The 13,058-nt window shown below is 35.9% G+C and overlaps 1 protein-coding gene across 2 annotated transcripts in view; it reads left to right on the top strand.

Moving 5' to 3' along the window:
* The window catches only part of cdc42se2 (CDC42 small effector 2), a 41,343-nt gene extending 32,398 nt beyond the window's left edge, over positions 1-8,945 (top strand). For both annotated transcript variants that reach the window (XM_048171119.1, XM_048171124.1), the window contains exons 3-5: positions 756-857; positions 3,347-3,460; positions 5,406-8,945. In XM_048171119.1, the coding sequence (XP_048027076.1) occupies positions 756-857; positions 3,347-3,442 (198 nt within the window). In that variant the 3' untranslated portion in view covers positions 3,443-3,460; positions 5,406-8,945. The remainder of the gene's footprint in view (positions 1-755; positions 858-3,346; positions 3,461-5,405) is intronic.
* Positions 8,946-13,058: the final 4,113 nt, after the last annotated feature.

Below are 13,058 nucleotides of genomic sequence, written 5' to 3' on the forward strand. Positions count from 1 at the left end.
ATAAAATATGTAAAAAAGTCATTTGAAGGAGGATATCTGTATGTGTTATATTATGACACAAGAATACACTTGTCAGTAATTGTTGAATATCTAGTCTCAGTCTGAAATATATCAGATATTTTTGTGTGGGTAGAGTGCCTCGTCTGTCAAATCCAATTACATGCTTTTACGTGGCAGTAGCAGCTGCTCGCTGTGTCTGCTTGTGTTTTAACCAGCGTCAAGGTCCAATACACTCACCTACTGTATACGTTGGGATGTCAACCAGATACTGGCGCCGGACATACGTGTACTATTCATTTGAAATATTACGGTTATTTCAATGAAATAACATTTAATTAACACGATAACAATATTTCATTTTTAAAATATCGCGGTTATCGTCACTACCGTTATATCGTGACACGCCTAATATAAACATTGAGCAACACGAATACATAGAGCACATCAAATATGGTAAATAGAAGCTAAAACATGCTTGATGCTAGAGAACAAAACTCATTTGTGATGGACTTTCAGTGGAGGGACAGAAATCTCTCAGGTTGTCATTAAAAATATCTTCATTTGTGTTTCGAAGATTAACAAAAGTCATGCTGGTTTTGAATGACATGAGGGTGAGTAAATGATGACAGAATTCTCATTTTTGGGTGAACTGTCCCTTTAATGTAAAGCTACAAAGGGTAAAGGAAAATTTGAATAGTTGCTGAAAAAAATCTTGAATTTGCTTGTTCAGATTATGTTTGTTTTTCACTCTGCAGAAGAGGCGGAGACGTATAGATCGAAGTATGATCGGCGAGCCAACCAATTTTGTCCACACGGCCCACGTAGGATCCGGAGATATCTTCAGTGGCATAAACTCTGTAAGTACAGCGAATGTTCGATTCACAATTACATCTCATTGTAATTCAGATTACAGTTCAATTACATAATGTAGCTCAGTAGATCTCAGTGTATCAATGACATTGTAGGGCTGCACATCTTTTGCAGTTACCTTACCTAGTTACCTTTTGCTTTGCTCTTTCTGAAGTACATGGATGTTTTGAGGGTCTCCAAATGAAATTTAAAGCTAGAAAGCAGGGACAAAAGATGTTCTGCAGGTGTAGCAAACCTGCTTCTGGAGGGCTATAGTACCTTCTTGCAGATTCATGCTGCCTTCACATGTTATCGGAAATTTCCTATTTCCCAGTATCAGGTTTGTTCTTGCCTATTTCTTGGGGAAATCTTATTACAAATATTATTACATCTTTAAGCATGCAATTCCCCTTGTAATTCGCTTCATTTTTCTAACTTTATGGAAGATTATTTTATGGAAGTTTCAGTGGTTTTATATGTGTGTGTGTGTGGAATTGGAAGCAAGTAGAATACAGCTGTTTCTAGATCACACATAGTGCCATCTTGCACCTGTGGTTAAAAACTAAACTCAAAATCGACTCGTTGAGGAGAGAATGTTACGCCAAACTCTGAAACTTGGGTATCAAAATTATCTCAAGAGTTTGCCAGTAGTAAATAGGACTTGGGCATTCATGTCCAATTTCTGACTAGGAAACTCATATTTACAATAATTCCGATAGGTTGTGATGGCAAGCATCTGTCCTAACTTGCTACAAAACACTGCCTGGTAGTTCTAGTGAACTTAAACACCTTGATTAGCTGGTTCAGCTGTGCTTGATTAGGATTAGAGCTAAACTCTGCAGAACAGTGGCTCTCCAGGAGCAGGATTGGACACCCCTGCACTGTAAATTCTAACAAGTTCAGTTTACTTAAAAAAAAGTTTGGAAACCGATTGCCTTATTTTTGCAACGCAAACTTAAAGGGAAAACTGAAGTTAAGTTAATAATCTATTAAAAGTAAAGAAATCTAACTCTTCCCAAGTAAATTAAGGAATAAATATCAAGTTAGTTTAATGTCAATTCTAGTTAACATACTCTAGAATATTTACTAATCTTACTTAAGATTTAATAGTAAGATTACACGAGAAATTCCATTTAACTAACAGTGTTATGTTGTGTTCTGCAAACATCTTAAATACTATTATTCTCAACATGGCTTTAATCAGCCATTTTATGCTACGTAGACTTAAAAAACTATGTGCAATCGGTTTCCACATTTTCTTCAAGTAAAGTGAAAGAAGAATAGTATGTTGTACTGACAAAAGCTTTGTTAGTATAGTTCACTTACACGAGAGTACTACTAACTAAAAGAAGAATTGTAGAGAGTACTTAATTTACTTTAAATAAAATTTTATTGTCACCATTGTTGTGGTTTGCATGCTGAATGTTGAGATCTGTGTGTGGCTCAAGTGGTCAGCTGTAAGCTACTGTTACAGATACTCAATTAAAAGTTTAACAAGATGTTGATAACATAGTGTTAGCACAAACATTACTACTGAATACAAAAATTAAACATCTAACTAAACAACATTCAGTTAGAAATCAGATCATCTCTTAAAAATTATCTTTTTATTACTTCCCTTCCTTTGAAACCATAAACAATGATTTCTTGATGCATGGCTGCACCAAAATGGAGAGAATTATAAAATCTTTAACAAAATTCCAAGTGCCCAACCAAAGGGAACATGAATCACCATCATGGTAAGTAAAAAAAAAAAAAATAATAACTTTTTAGGAAAATCAACATCAAACTAATTGATCTTAACTTGGGTTTTCTGAGTAAACAAGCCATTTATAGACAGCAAGAATAGCTTTTACTTTTATTTCACTGAAGTAGATCCACTCTGCAAACATAACGTTGAATCCTCAGTCCATGTGATTCTGCACTGTGTGGAGGGATGTCTTGAAATTTTTTTGTAATTTTACTCAAATTACATTAGTTATGAGAACTATCTGTTTTAAAATTACAAATTTGTAGTAAAGTCAACATTTTGGTTAAAATCAAGTAAACATACTAGTGTTTTTATAGTAAGGAATACTATTTGAATTTACAGTGTGGTCTAGGCTATATCCAAAATATACCCTAATTGGCTGCATTACTCCACTAATGTAATCCACTGAATGAGCGAATGAAAATGAGCGAGCCACTGAGTGTGCCGGAACGTTCTCTTCTTCTGTAATGCAGGAATTAATTCAAAATGACGCTCACAGTATATGTATTATTTAGCAGCTAGCCGTCGCATGTGCACCGATTGTACACCCATTACTGTGGTGCATTGTGGGATTGAATGAGTGAACTTGATAATGTCCACTAAAAATGGCTGTTCCTTCAAATAGCGCACTAAATAAGAGTATAGGGGGCATTTTTGGAAACAGCCCTAGATATCTCTGGTGTGCATAATGATTGCCTCTAAAGTAGTCTGAGTTGATTTTGCTTTAATCCTGTGAATTGTGTCTAGGTGAACTCAATCCAGAACCAAATGCAGTCAAAAGGAGGGTATGGAGGAGAGGCCATGTCTGTTAACGTACAGCTGGTGGATACAAAAGCAGGATAATGCGAGTTGTTGGCAGGGGTAAGTTAAACGCTCCTTACTTTGGACTGTTTGTGGACTGTTCACCATATTTGATTTAATGTTAAGTTCACAGCCCCTTGTTTTTGAACTGGAATTTAAGGGTGTGTTTACACTGGTAGGTTTGGTTTGATTAAAACGAACTCTTGTGTGATTGCTCTGAGTTGAATAAGTTGAACAAGTGGACAGAGACCCTTGAAAAGGTGAACTCTGAAATGAACTCTGGTGCAGTTCGACTGAAATATGAATGCAACTTGGACCAAAGACATGTAACTGAACCAAAAACAGTTTGTGATGTCACAAGATGCAACCCTAAAAGGGGTATTCCTGTTTTTTTCTCGTCATAGTCGCGATGTTGCCCATTACAGTTCAGTACAGGCATAAGAAACGCATCTCCTTGCAGTAAATTTTCAATTTTCGTTTGTGTGTAACGAAGGAATTCCTGCTGCTGTTTTGACTCCTTTACACATTTTATAAGCTCTTCATGAGTTCTCAGCTGGTAAAAAATACCATCATATGTACAAGCACATACAACAACCGCATTTAGCCCAGCACCCAGCATTGTTTTAGATGTTTTGTAAGTTCTATTTACATTGAAAAATAATGGAAAAGTAGTGCAGTGGAATGAAGAAATGTGTTCTGTGTGAATGGCCCCTTAGAATGTTAGAATGCTTAACAACAGACAGCCAATCACGTGCCTCATATTCACATGCTTTGGACAGTCATGGAAAAAACATTGTATAAACAGTAGTTACAGCGTTTAAGTGGAAAATATCAAATGGTGACAGAAAACGATTCAATTGAAGAAGAGTGAAGAAGAGGCCATTTCATTCTTACTTTTATAGTGCGAAATGTCCATTGGGATAAACTTTAGTCGGTAATGTATAATATGAGGATGTTCAATGCTAGAGCCTTTACGTAAACAAGCCACATGCAGAGTTTATCCAAACAGCGACACTGACACCGCAAATATGCAAATAAAGACGTTAACCCAGGGTTTAGGAATGTACAGTGTGAAAGAGCAGTTTACCCAGGATTAATTAATTGGATTAACCCTGGGTAAATTACAAGCAGTGTGAAATGTGAAGCAAGATCACCCAGGATTCCCTTTACTCTGGGTTTAGTATGAACCAAGGTTGACTATTTCAAGTGTGAAAGCAAAACTAGCACCCCCTGATGGTAGGAAAGAAAAAGTGTCTAGGGGTTGCTTACATGACACCATTTTCAACCAAAATGGAACTTTTTATGCTTTTTGGTCATTCATTTACACAACAACAGCGTTTTGGCGGGGTGAAAGCACAAGTTTTTGAAAACGATACCATTATCATCTTCATGTAAACTACAAAAATGCAAATTTGTGAAAACTGTGATGTCATGTGCATGCGTATTATGTGTTCAGTCTATAGATGTGTAGCGTTTCTTTACAAACTAACATCGCCAACTACTGGCCTGGCATGAATAATACAGCATCTTTAGTCATTTTCGACAATCAGTGTTAACGGGGACCGTTTTGACAATCTGTATTGTCATCTGTGCACGAAAAAAGCAAAGGAAAAATAGTTTGTTTTTTATTACATCGTTGTCATGTAAACATACGCTAAAGGGGACTACAGAGGCTGTTGGGGACATTAAACATCATCAGCTGAACAGGTTAAACTCTCAATTTTTTTAATAAAGACAGAAAGAGTTGCTGGAAGCTTAATGGTGGTGGACATTGAAGTCATGTGACTGTAGTGTAGTTTGTTTAGCTTTAGCTTTTTAATTCTGTGATTGCATTTAAGAATTATAAGCTTTTATTGGAATGGAATGGAATGGAATGGAATGGAATGGAATGGAATGGAATGGAAATGGAAAAATCCTACTGGGTTTTTGTTGAGGAAACTAGAGTGATGCTAACTTACAGGTTGGCCTCTTTGTATGATGCTAATCTGTGTGATATTTTCCACAGGTTCTGTGATGAGTTATTTCTGCTCACTGGTTCCCCTCCAGCATCTCTCCATGTTCCCTCGGCGGCAACTTCTCACCTCATTCTTACCCAGCAAACAAATGGACAGTTGTGCACTCCATGGTAAAGAGGTCGTCCTGCCCATCGGACAGCAGGACACCACAGCGCTTCAGTGTTGTGTCCGCTACAGCTTCATAAACTACGCTCGCATGCCCCTCGATGCCCACCAGCCTAGAACTGCGAAGTGTGTCCCTGTTTTCTTCTGTGGTTTACCATAAACTGTTGCTTTCTCATTACTCACATTTGTGGGTCTGGAACCAATAAGAACACTTGTTTTGGGTTTGCTCATATTGCCATGAAAAGACTGGTTTTTATTTGTGGATTAATCATCAGCGCGGAGCCGACAACAATGTTTGTATAAGAAAGTGGCTGTACCTGCAGTCATGTGGTGCCAAACTGATCAGTGCAACGGAAAGATAAGAAGTACTTTGTGTTTTAACATGAACACAACAAATGCCATTTATTAGGAAATGTGATTGTTACTTTGCTGTTTACATTGTTCCAATTTGCATTTCTTGTTTTTTTTTCTGTTCTCACTGTAATGATTTTTGGGATTAGAATTATAACTGATGTTGAAAGGCATGAGTGGCATTTCACCCTCTGCTCTGCTGTCTGCTGTGTCCACGTCAACGTCCGTAACTTGATGTAAAGCTATAGATAGTGTTCAGATAAAATGTATAAAAAAACAATTTTGTTTAGTTCTAGTGCTCTCTATGGATGTAGCTACAGTTACAGGGTCATTTCAATAAATAAGGTAAGAAGACCTGTGACGTGAAATTTACTCAGCTCAGGAAACATCAGCGGCACTTATCGACCATAGCGTCCAGTTTGAAGATGACCGGACTCATGATAGATCATGATTAAACCTTGAGATGCACAATAAGATCCTTTTCTGTGTATAAAAGTAATGAGACTCTTAAGGGAACCCAGTGATGGAAAACATGTGATATGGGAGGAAAAAATCTTTATTTCAATGATTTCGCGTTCGCTCGCAAATGTTTTGCGTTTCCCCAAGAAGCTCTGCGTTGAACGCAAAACTGATGATGGGAATGATAATAGATTTGAGCAAAGTTTCTTTGGGAAATGCAAAAGCATTGACAGAATTTTTCCTCTCATGCCATTTTTTTTTACCCTTAGTGGTTCACAACACCCGCTGAAAATTTTCACCTGCTTGTAGAGGTCATTCACTTGATCCAACCGAAGTATTATGGAAATATTAAATGGGTACCTTATTTACTGAAAGGCCTTCATATTGCAAAGTCACGGACTGAATTCTGGGGCCGTTCCACTCTCTCTCGCCTACTAGTATAGTTTTAATCAAACATTGTTCTAGATTGTAGAAAATATATTTTCCTTTTGAAAGACACTGGCTGCGTCTGAAAATTTAGGCAGCTGATTCGTTGCTTCACCTCCCTGTCAGGCAATGACTTTGTAGGACGAATTTGCACATGAAGGAACCTCATAAAACTGTTTTCAGCAGATTTTTGAGGCAGCGCAATGGTTTAATGATCTGCAAGAAAATAAAGCGAGCTTTGGTGAGAACTGAGCGAATACTTCTACTAATTACTAATTTCTCGCTAGAAATGACATCAAGTGGAAAATGGTTAAAAACATACATGTAAACAAATGGACCACCAACTGCAACTTTCAGATGCCATGTTTATTCTTTTTTTAGCTCATTTAGCTAATTGAACAAACAGGATTGTGGGATATCAAAGGCAGTGAAGGATGCCTAAATCAATCAGTTGATGATCAGATGAAGGTATCTCATAAGACAGGAAGTGAAGCACTCACTGGATTGGGATGTGTCTTGATGCCTTACTCCCTTGGCAGCATTTTTAAGCTTTCGGCCGCAGCCTCTGTTACATTCTCTTAAAAAACGCTGTGTTGAATCTCATGAAACCTGTCAAGAACAAGTCGTAGGACAAAATTATATTTTACATAAAAAAATTAAGTCATTTTTTGGGACTTTTTTTGCATTGTGATTTAGTAACCTCCATAAATCTCATTACTATAGTCGGGAAAAAAATATGATTTGATTAGGAAAAATATTGCTCATGCTTACATGATGAAAATAATGATACGGTGCATATATATTCTTTTAATTTTGAGGTAAATGTGAACTTGACCTGTACATGTTTTTGTGAGATTCATCTCGTGGCTGTTTTTTTAAGATTAAACAGGGAGTTTAATTAGATTTTCAGCTGATTTCAGCCAATTAGTCCAGCCAGTTGTGGGTTACCATACAGTGAACAGTACGCATTAAGTCTTCTGAAACCTAATTAACCAGTATTGCCAATGCTATGACAAAAGCAAACTTTGCAATGGTATAAGACAAAAACTGAATTATCTTAAGTACACTGGGTATCTCTCTATGACCCAGTTTGGTGTGGTTTATGAATCCTTTTAGTTGTTTGGTATTTTGTGCAATTTAAGGCCTGCTGTGTCATTGTGAATATATTTGCCAGATGAAATGTCGAACCTTGAAATATTGGCTTTGAGAAAGTCAAAAGATAATGTATTTGAGATTTTTAAATGCAAGTAAATTCCCATGTAGGTTTTAACATGGAATGCTAAATGTATCGGTCCCTGTTAACTGTTGTTGTTTTATCAAGTGCTATATGTTTGTATATATATCTGCACTCGGTTTGTCATAACCCTCCCTTAAATTATTGTCCCTGTTTTGCTGCTGTGTTTTCTTGGCATGTCCGTCTTAGGGCGTTACGCTGCCTCAGAGAGCTCTGTCAGTCCATTGACTTCAATGTGGATGATGAGCTTTATGGGTGTAGAGGAAAAACCCGAGAGTATGCAAAAGTGACGTGCATCAAACCGTCATGTTTTGAACCTTTGCTGCAAAACAAACTCACTGTATTCCTGCTTGATTTTAAACCGACCCGAGTCTTTCCACACCTTTAAAATACATATTTGTCAAATGCTCAGAGCTTTCTCTGGTGTGCAACCCTAAGCCATCAGCCATCTTGGCACTTTTTCTTAGTCATTTGGGGCCTTGTTCATGAAAAACAAGCATGTTTTATCTAAACTGAATTTCTGATGTAAGTTAGTTTAACAAATGATTTGAAGATATTCGCCGTGTTTCATGAATAAGGCCTGTATTGTGTACTGGACTGAAATGGTACTGATGGCAGAAATTAAAGCGGATATGTGATGGGATGATGAAGACATTGAGAAGCCCATCTAGTTAGATTGGTGATTTTGTTTTATTGCAACATTATTTAAAGTGTGGCCAAAGTGTTGTTAACCAAGAGGCAATACATGACAATAAATCTCTGCCTTTGTTTTACCATAGATGAATTTCAGCATCAGGGAAACAAGCTCAGCTTTCTCAATATCAGATGTCAAACTTCTTTTTTTTTTTTCTTTTTTTTTTTGGTACCCATGTTATTTTACATTGTGTGTCAACTGGTAGATTACCTGATGTGTTCTGTTGAAATAAATATTTTTTACATGCAATACGTGCACTAATTTTTGCTCATTTTTACAGAATGAGAAATGTCAATGTATTATAAAAATGTCTGCACAGTGAATTAATATTAAATGTGGACAAAAACTGAAACAATTTAGCTAAACCACCTGTCAGCTTATTGATAAGGGATCTATCATGAGAGAGCACATATTTATCTGCTTTAATTTAGAATATAAACTTAGAGCAAAACAGCCATAGAATAATCACTGCAGTCTTAAGGCAAATATCCCACTCCTGATTCTCATGTACTGGGATAAGAAAGGCTGCATTTATTTGATCAAAAGTGGGAGCACATGAACAAGGGTGTGATTCTCTCTTGAGTGTTGTCTCTGTAGTGGCCATAAATATGCCTGAGGTTAGATAATGAGCGCATGACACACTGACCCAATAGCAGCATACCCGTATAAACGACATTAGTGACTTTAGTGTTTGCAGCAGAACAAGGTCAGCAGTCACTCAGCTGGAGGAATTTGCTTTTGCCACAGTTACAATTTTTATTCTGCATGACCTGCTGATGAAAATTAAAGGCAGGTGTGAAATATGCAATATCATAGCTATGCGAGGCATTTGTGTTTGCATTATGTCTGCATTTATATAAAAATAACACATTATGACACCAGACTATAAATAAATATTAATGCAATACGATTTTGATCTCTGTCCATGCATCCCTTATGAAAAAGAAGTGTACTTCAAGTGCATTTGATGAAGTAATGTTCAAGTATATTTTAAGTATACTTTATTTAGTAAGTATACTAATATCAATGTACTAGTAGTGTTTATTTTAATACTGCTTGGGACCCAATTTAGTATATAAAAAGTATATGTTTAAGTGTACCGTAAATATAAAAGTAGTAAACTTTAAGTGGACAACTAGTACAAAACTATGTTTCTCATTTGTACTGCATCTGTACAACAAGTGAACTTATACTAGTGATTTACTATTTTAATACTTAAAAATACCTTTAACTGTACTTTAACTAATTTTACAAATAATTTACTCTAGCTTCATGTATCCTTTTTTTATTTATCAACACTTGAATGTGGATAAGTTTCATTGAAAAAAAGGCAACATTTTAAACAAAAAGCTGAGAAATTTGCATTTTTTTCAAAGACTTTGTCCAGATGGGATTCAGATCAATGATCAAAACATAGATGGTGTAGATCGAGTCCATCAACACCCCCAAAGTTTCACAGTCCTAGGTTGACATTTCAGTGCCAGGGAAATAGTAAAGTAGATTTGAAATGAATTCCTGACCAGTGGACTAGCCAACACAAAAATTCAGATACTATTCATTCAGATATGCAATTAGGAGCATATCTGTTTTCTTTATAAATCAGTATTTTCAAACAATGTAAGTTTGTAAGACTGTATGTAAAACTTTATAAAAAGTATATTTAATAGGCTACTCCATCAAAAGATTAAATACAACTACAAGGTTAAACACAACTAGATTGAGTACAAGTACAGGCCAAATATACTTTTCTGTCAGTATAAGTCAAGTTAAGTGCAATTTTAAGATTGCAATTTTAGACTGAAAGTATACTTTATTTTTTAGATTAAAAGAAGTATACTAATAGCACACTTGAATAAACTTCTTTTTCGTAAGGGATACTAGCTACTTAATGGGTTAGTTCGCCCAAAACTGAAAATTCTGTCATTAATTACTCACCCTCATGTCGTTCCAAATCTGTAAGACTTTCGTTCATTTTTGGAACACAAAAAAAAATCTTTTTAAAGAAATCTGAGAGTTTTCTATTCCTTCATTGTGGATACACAACTACCACTTTCAAGCCCCAGAAAGGTAGTAAAGACATCATTAAAGTAAACCATGTGACTCCAGTGGTTTAATCTCAATTTTATGAAGCCACACGAATACTTTGTTTGTGCAAAAAAACAAACAAACATAATTTACCACTTTATTTTGTAAATAAAGTAATCTCCAAAAATTCACCAGAGCACCACGATGCATGCATGCTGTGTTGACGCAAGAGCAGACGTTGGAGATTAATATTTTGTAAATAAAGTGATAAACTGTTCTTTGCACAAACAAAGTAAGTTGTTTCATAAAATTGAAATGTACAGTGCTCAGCGTAAATGAGTACACCCCCCTTTGAAAAGTAACATTTTAAAGGGTTAGTTCACCCAAAAATGAAAATTCTGTCATTTATTACTCACCCTCATGCCGTTCCACACCCGTAAGACCTTCGTTAATCTTCGGAACACAAATTAAGATATTTTAGTTGAAATCCGATGGCTCCGTGAGGCCTAATAACGACTTATTTAGTGATGGCCGAAGCATTCCTGAAGCATTGTTTTGAAATCGGCCATCACTAAATAAGTTGTTATTTTGTTTTGTTTTTGGCGCTCCAAAAATATTCTCGTCGCTTTATAATATTAATATTGAACCACTGTACTCAGTCTAATTATTCATTACACAGGTGTCCAGCAGACAGTTGACTATAAAAGGGTGTTAAAACACCTTCCCATTTCATGCTGTCAGCAATGGCACCACATGGAAGAGAAATATCACAAGACCTGAGAAAGAGAATAATTTTTAATTTTTACACCAGAAAGGTGAAGGCTACAAGAAGATCAACAAAGCTTTACTTATCAGTCAAAATCAGTTAAAAGTGGTACAAAATTTTTAAAAAGATGGAACTGCAACAGGAGCGTCTTCTGATGAGAAGGGTTGAAGAAAATCGGCATGCAAGTTCACTGCAGTTATCTAAAGAAGTAGAAAGCCAAACTGGGTTGAATAATTCCCGTGACACAATACGGCGTACACTGCAGAGGAATGGCATGCATGTGTACCGTTCACGAAAGAAGCCTCTCCTAAAGCCCAGGCACAAAAAAGCCCTCCTAGAGTTTGCCAGGGCCCATGCTGACAAAGATGAAGACTACTGGGACTCTATACTCTGGAGTGATGAGACCAAGATATATATATTTTTTTGCAACTGATGGCTACAAAACTGTATGGTGTCGCAAAGGTAAGGAATACAAAGAGAAATGCATGGTGCCTACAGTGAAACATGTACTAGATGTAGTAGTTTTTGTTGTGGAGTGTACTCATTTTTGCATTACCTTAATTTGAGTAAAACTCAAAAATGTGTAATCTAAGTTATATTATTAACCTTCCTTTCATGTTATAAGTTAAACAGATGTTATATTAAACTTAGTCTTGTCAACATTTTTGAAATTGTTTTTGCGTTCATTGAGATATTGTTTAAAATGTTACTTTTCAAAGGGGGTGTAATTTACGCTGAGCACTGTGTAGTTGAAGTGCAACTGAAACATATTTCAGTTTTGTAGGCTGTCAGTGGAGGAACTGAAAGCTCTCAGATTTCATTAGAAAGTTCCGAAGATTCCGAATGAAAGACTTTCGGGTGATGAATGACATGAAGGTGGGTAATTAATAACAGAATTTTAATTTTTGTGTGAACTAACCCTTTAATTCACCTTGTCACACTTCACATGTCTCAGGATCACAGATAATAAAAAGCCCACTAGGTGTCAGACTCATACAGAAAGAGACCAGAAAGTCTCCTTTGATTTGTGAAATGAAATGGTGGTTAAAGGGTCACCCCGAAACAAACTGTTCAACAAAGAAACCCATAGAGTAGATATACAGAGTCTGTGAATATAGGCTATTTCTATATTTCAGAAGATATTTTTGGGCCAATTGTGCCTTTTGTGTACAATATGTTAAGGTGATACTGTACATTGCCATTTAAAAGTTTGGGGTCAGTAAGATTTTTAGAGAAAAAAAACATCTGCAATGCATAATTTAATGCAGAATGCATTAAACTGATCAAAAGTGACTTTATTCATCCAATCCAGAATTTTTTTTTTATGGTTTCCATATGAAGCAGCACAACTGTTTTCAACAATGCCACAACAACAACAACAGATATATTATAGAGTTACATTATGAACAACATTAGCTGCCAGAAAAAGTTCTTTCAGTGTTTTTAAAACATAGTTTTAGTTTATTCGACAAGGTTTATAACAAATTTGTTTTGCAAATAAAATAAATAATTCCATAATGTATTGTTCTTCACATAAATATCATTCTGAAAATAAAAAGTGCATCAAATAATGTGATACATGC

This window comes from Megalobrama amblycephala, linkage group LG2 (assembly GCF_018812025.1).
Source record: "Megalobrama amblycephala isolate DHTTF-2021 linkage group LG2, ASM1881202v1, whole genome shotgun sequence".
Taxonomy (NCBI): Eukaryota; Metazoa; Chordata; class Actinopteri; order Cypriniformes; family Xenocyprididae; genus Megalobrama; species Megalobrama amblycephala.